Source organism: Neopelma chrysocephalum, unplaced genomic scaffold, assembly GCF_003984885.1.
Source record: "Neopelma chrysocephalum unplaced genomic scaffold, ASM398488v2 Primary Assembly neopelma1_93341, whole genome shotgun sequence".
NCBI classification, from domain to species: Eukaryota; Metazoa; Chordata; class Aves; order Passeriformes; family Pipridae; genus Neopelma; species Neopelma chrysocephalum.
The window spans coordinates 1-6,189 of NW_020922056.1; the positions used below are offsets into that span (position 1 = coordinate 1).

Sequence of the window (6,189 nt, forward strand, 5' to 3'; positions counted from 1 at the left end):
TGCCTGCCAGGGTCAGCTCTCAGCCCGGCCAAGGAGCTGCCACGGCCCTGCAGGGAGAAGGTGTGGGGGGAAGGAGTGACCCCTCAGGGCAGGGCAGGGCTGGGCAGGGCTGGGCAGGGCCCTTCAGCTGCAGGCTCCGGGCTCCTCACAGCTTCAGCTCCACCTCCTGCACATCCCCCCAGAACACCTCCCCCTTCCCAGCCACCACAGGCTGTCTGGGATCTGCTCTGCAGCCCCTGCCCAGGCAGAGCTGCCCCTGGGCACTGGGCTGGGGATGGCTCTGGGAGCACTGGCAGGGAGCTGAGCTGGGCACGGGGAGGGGCTGCTGGCAGGAACAGCTCCTCACCCAGAGACAGGCAGGCAGGGAGAGGGAGCTGCTGCCACAAGTGCTGGGCAGGGGGATGTGGGCCCCTCCCTGCTGTCCCTGTGGCACAGACCCCTTCCCTGAGCAGCTTCTCCCTGGGCTCCTTTCCCAGCCTCAGCAGAGCCTGTGCCCTCAGGCCCACAGGGGCCGGGCTGTGCATTGCCCTGCAGCAGCCAGAGCCCAGACAAGGACAAGGCCCTGATTTCCAGCTGTCTCTGTGTGTCCCTCCTCCCTTGGCAGCAGCATTGTGGCATTTAACTGGAAATGCTCTGGGCAGCTGCAATCAGCATTTAGTGTCTCAATCTGGGAGGGGAGAGATGAAAAGGTGAGGACTGTGTCAATCTGTTCTTTGGACATGGATTCCTGGATCTCTGTGCAGTTCCTCTGTAGGGGAACAGTTGAGTGTGATGCTCCTCCAGCTCCAAGCTGCCAGCACAGGGCAGCTGAGCACAGGACTGATGGGCAGAGCAGCTCTTCTCTCTGCACTAAGGGACCGTCCCTGTGCCCCTCAGAACCCACAAGACTTGACCTGCAGTGCAATACGAATGTCAGGGATTTCAAACATCCACAACCACTCCTAACTGTGGCAGGTGCAAGTGGGTGAACAAATACAAAGAATTCCCTCAGCTCAGTCCTTCAGTTGGGTAAATTGCAAACAGCAAAGCTGAGAAGCTCTTTGATGTATCACGAGTACATTTAATTTGAGATCACCCTGCATTCCAAGTTCCCTCTCCCAGCAGAGCAAGAAGGAGTTCTTGGGAGCCCATCACAGAATTACTGCTTCCAATGGTCCCCTCAGCCAGTAAAAACCAGAGCTCAGGGGAGGGAGCTGCAGGGAGGTCTGAGAGAGGAGAGAGAGCCTGAGAGTGGGGTGGCTGAGACGTGTAATGTTTGGCTGCAGAAGCCTGGTCTAACTCAGCACTGACTTTTCCTCCTCAACAGATCAAAAGACCCCGGGGAAGGAGCAAATGTCCAACAGCAGCTCCATGGCCCAGTTCCTCCTCCTGGCATTTGCAGACAGGCGGGAGCTGCAGCTCCTGCACTTCTGACTCTTCCTGGGCATCTCTCTGGCTGCCCTCCTGGCCAACGGCCTCATCCTCAGTGCCTGCGACCACCACCTGCACACCCCCATGGGCTTCTTCCTGCTCAACCTCTCCCTCACAGACCTGGGCTCCATCTGCACCACTGTCCCCAAAGCCATGCACAATTCCCTCTGGGACACCACAACCATCTCCTACACGGGATGTGCTGCACAGGCCTTTTTCTTTCTGTTCTTCATCTCATCAGAGTTTTTTCTCCTCACCATCATGTGCTATGACCGCTACATTGCCATCTGCAAACCCCTGCACTACGGGACCCTCCTGGGCAGCAGAGCTTGTGCCCACATGGCAGCAGCTGCCTGGGCCACTGGGTTTGTCTATTCTCTACTGCACAGAGCCAATATATTTTCCCTGCCCCTGTGCCAGGGTAATGCCCTGGGACAGTTCTTCTGTGAGGTTCCCCCCATCCTCAAGCTCTCCTGCTCACACTCAGGCTACCTCAGGGAAATTGGGCTCACTGTGGTTAGTGTCTTTTTAGGATTTAGTTGTTTTGTTTTCATTGTTTTCTCCTATGTGCAGATCTTCAGGACTGTGCTGAGGATCCCCTCTCAGCAGGGACGGCACAAAGTCTTTTCCACGTGCCTCCCTCACCTGGCTGTGGTCTCTATTGTTATCAGCACTGCAACATTTGCCTACCTGAAGCCCCCCTCCATCTCCTCGCCATCCCTGGATCTGACCCTGTCAGTTCTGTACTCAGTGGTGTCTCCAGCACTGAACCCCTTCATCTACAGCCTGAGGAACCAGGAGCTCATAAATGCCCTGAGGAAAATGATGACTGGATACTTTTCAGGAGCAATAAAGTGCCTGTTTTCTAGCGTGTAGCATTCAGAATGGTACTCCTTAATGGCCCAGCCTTCCTCCTCAGGTTTTTCATGGAGGTCATTGGGTTCTTCTTGCAATAATTTCCTGTGCAATTAAATATTATTATGCACCTGCCTTCTAATTTAGTGTCTACCCATTGCATTTGACCCAGAGATGGAAAAATGATGAATTGTGCTCTCTCAGTATTTAAACAAAATAAAGGACCCTGTAGTGCCTTCTTTGTCCAAGACCCTTCTTTTTAGATGTTCCTAAAGGACAGCACACTGCAGGACAGGGTGTATTGGCAAAGGAGAAGGGGACAATAATCCCAGCCCAGCAGCACTGCCAGGGAGCAGCAGTGCTTGGTCTTTGCAGAGCTGCTCTCTTGCCACTTCCACACTGTCCTCCTGAGCCCCTTTCTGGCTGTAAGGCCTGAGTGATCTCTGAGCACAGTCCTGGGGGCTGGAAGCCCTTGGAGCACAGGCAGGGACAGGCCCTGGGAACTTGTGAAGCAGAGCTGGGCTCCCTTCCAGCATCTGCAGGATGCTGTGGGATCTTCTGAGGCCACTGCATGGACTGGGTCACTTCTTCTGTCACCTTGCTCCAGGGCTGGAACTCTCCTGCAGTGTCACCACGACACTCCTGCTCTCTGCTTTCCAGGTTTCATTTTCAGATCCAGTCTTCCCCTCCTGTTCACAGGGACATCCTGTGAGTGCTTCAGAGCTGCCATCCTGGGGCAGCTCCTGCCCAGCGTGGGCAGGCACAAGGTCTCTCCACCTGCTCCTCTCACCTCCCCAGTGCCGCTGTTTTCTGCAGCCTCCTCATCCTTGCCCAGCACAGCCCTCCTGGCAGAGTTGGACACAGCCCTTGTTCTACACCCTCCTCAGGCACCTGCCCAACCCCCTCAGCTCCAGCCTGATGGCCAGAAACCTTCAGGGCAGGGAGGCACCAGGGAAAATGCTGAGCAAACCTTTCAGCTACACTCAAATCAAATTGGAGAGGTTGACCTTGAGGAAGAAATCCCTTCTCATTCTCCAGATCCACCGGGACAACCTGTGTTGTGTCCTGAGCACTCCTCTGGGAGTGTGGGATATGGAAAAGGTTTTGGTGTCAGGGATACTGAGAAGGCTGGGCAGTGTCACTGGGAGACCTCTCCCAAACCCTTGGAAAGGCCAGAGCCATCCCAGAGCTTCCTGGGGCATTGGCAAAGGCAGACATGGAACCAGTCTGCAAACAGGGCAGCAAGGAGGGTTGGCAGAGTTCCAGACTGCTCAGGCTCAGCGGGGAAGGGGATAGGGCAAGTCCTCCTGCAGCCATTCTCAGGCATGGGAAGGACAAGGCAGGAATTGCAGAACCCCTGTGGGAGGCAAAAGAAGAGGATGTTGTGTGCCCAGACTTTATCAAGGCCCTTGACATGGTGTCCTGTGGTCTCCTTATGGCCAGACTGGACTGAAGAATTAGAAGATGTGGTGGGTGGGAAGCTGGCTGAATGAAGAGTCAAATTATTCATGGTGCAAAGTCCTCTTGGCAGCAACTTCCTGATGAAATCCCTCAGTGACCAGCTCTTGAACACCACTATAGAAGATCTTTATTATCTCTCTGTAAAATGCGACAAAATGGATTTTCAAGTCCTTTGTGAGTCATGCCAAATATCAGGGAGCCCTTGAGTAACCTGTCCTGGTTTAAAGACACATATTGGGGTGGGAACTCCAATCAAATGAACTCACTTCCCTTTTATTCCCCACCAGTACAAGGAGACAAAATACAAGGAGGTACAAGTGAAAAAAATAGCAGCTTACTGATGAGAAATATAGCAGCAAAAACAACAATATCAACGGAAGAGTTCAAAGCAACAGCAGAGAGAGAAATTGCCTCCTCTCTCCCCCCTGACCCAACTCCCTTTTGTAAACAGATAAAAACAGGGATCAACAGGTGCCTCTCTTCCTCCTTTTCCACCTGAATTAACAAAGAACAAAAAGAAAGCCAGGGGAAAGAGGGGGCAAAGCAAAATGTGGAAAACTCTCTGGTCTGAGCTAAGTTGTGCTGCCCAAGAACACACTGACTCCAGAGGTGTCCAAGCGGGGCAGAGCCGGCGACTCTGGTCCGTGTGGTGGCGGGGGGGAGGCAGCGGCTCTGCTTGATTCCATGGAGTTCTGGGAAGGCACAGTGGGTGCCATGAGACTCCTCAGTTTCACCGTGGCCCCTTGGTTTCATGAGATTCCACAGTGTCCCTGAATTCCTTTGGTTCCCGAGCCCCTGCAGTGTCACGGTGCCACTTGATTCCGTGACATTACAAAGAATCAGAATGGCCCCTTCATTTAAGGCCAACTGCACATGGGGCTCCCTTAGGGGGAGTGTGGCCACTCAGACAAGGGAGTTGCCACCCCCCTGGACTCAGCCCTGGGGTCACCACATCTGGACTGGTCTGTCTGTCTGTGAGGTTCCCCATTCTGGAGGAAGGAGGAAGAACTGCAGAGGGTCTAGAGGAGACCTGACAAGATGGACCTTTATCCATATTGGAAATAGAAAGAAATCTCCACAAAGAGTAGCGTGGAAGGTTCAGACTGTAGGGGAGGAAAAAGAAATGTCACTCAACGGGGACCCTTGTGGTGCAAGAGGTCACCCAGAGGGAGTCAGGATCAGCCCATGGCTTTGTGTTCCAGGGAACAGCCAGAGCTGGTGCAGAGACATCAGGGAGGGTCTAGAAATGCTGCTGGGAGGGGGGTGGGAAAGCAGGAGGGGTGTGTGCAGCCTGCAAGGCCAGAGCAGCAGCAGGGCCAGGGCAGGACAGCCTGCAGGAGAGATGGCCAAGGGCTCTGGCAGGGCTGCAAGGCCCAAAGGCACCCAGGCCTTTGTCCCCTTGACTCTGGCAACTGCCTCTGCCACTCAGGCCACCACAAGCCACTTTCCTGGCAGGTTCTGCACTTGGTTTCTGCCTCACCCCTCCCTCAGGAGCCTGGCAGAGGTTGCCCAGTGTTTGGTCTTTGTTATTCCTCCCCCCCCCATCCCACTGCCCCCCAAACAGCCCTGAGCCAGCCGGGAGGGACAGGATCTGCTGGGCCAGGGCCTGGGGCTCAGGCCTTGGCCTTTGTGCTCCACAAAACCAAGGCAGGCTTTGCTCAGCATTGCAGGGGCCTGCCCAGAGCCTTTGTCTGCCTGCACTCCTGGCCTCCAAGGATCTGCTCCAAGGAGTCCCTGGGGAGGCTTTGTCAGTGCCTGCCCTCAGTGGGGCCCAGCAATGCTTCAAGGGACTTGCAGTTTGGCTTCTGACTTCTTCAGCAGCTGCTTCAATCTTCTCTCAGTACCTCAGCATCATGGGCTGGGCTGCAAACACACCGTGGGGCTCATTAAAATGCAGAAATCCCTCAGGATCTCTTTGTCTTCCTTTAATTGTCTTCAATGCAGTTTCAAAACAAGTCTTCAAAGTTTGTACTTTTTTTTTTTAATTCAATGATGGATATTTCTAAGTTCAGAGAAGAGGTCATATAGGTGTTCTCCAAGTGATCTTGATGCTGAGTGTCTCCTCAGGAGATCCACACGGACCATTGCTCCTCATCCCCCAACCTCACCAGTTCTGACATGGCCCATCTTGGACTGACAGCTGATGCAACTCCAAACACACTGTGGGACCCATTAAAACATTGAAAAACAAATTATTTTCATTCCTTTAATTGTCTTCAAGTCTTCAAGACTTCTACAGCTAATTGGAGTTCTTTTGTAGTTTAGCTAAGGAGGAAGATTTTAAAGTGGACATCATGAAAAATATATATTTTTTGATGAAAGGGAATGATTTACACAGAGCCTTGGGATGCAAGAGGGTCAGGGTGCAAAGGATTTGGATCCAAAGACAAGGGGGCAAAAGAGATTATTAGCACTTAATCACTGACCAATTGAACCAATTGTAAAGTGATTCAATAGCATTTG

General features: G+C 53.3%; 1 protein-coding gene across 1 annotated transcript; it reads left to right on the top strand.

Annotated features, from left to right (window-relative positions):
* Window positions 1-1,647: 1,647 nt before the first annotated feature.
* Window positions 1,648-2,211, top strand: LOC113980264 (olfactory receptor 1500-like; the record flags this gene model as incomplete). Its single annotated transcript, XM_027707500.1, has 3 exons — window positions 1,648-1,699; window positions 1,898-1,926; window positions 2,152-2,211. Coding segments are annotated over 3 exons (141 nt in total), but the record flags the coding sequence as incomplete, so codon positions are not given.
* Between the last annotated feature and the right edge of the window lie 3,978 nt (window positions 2,212-6,189).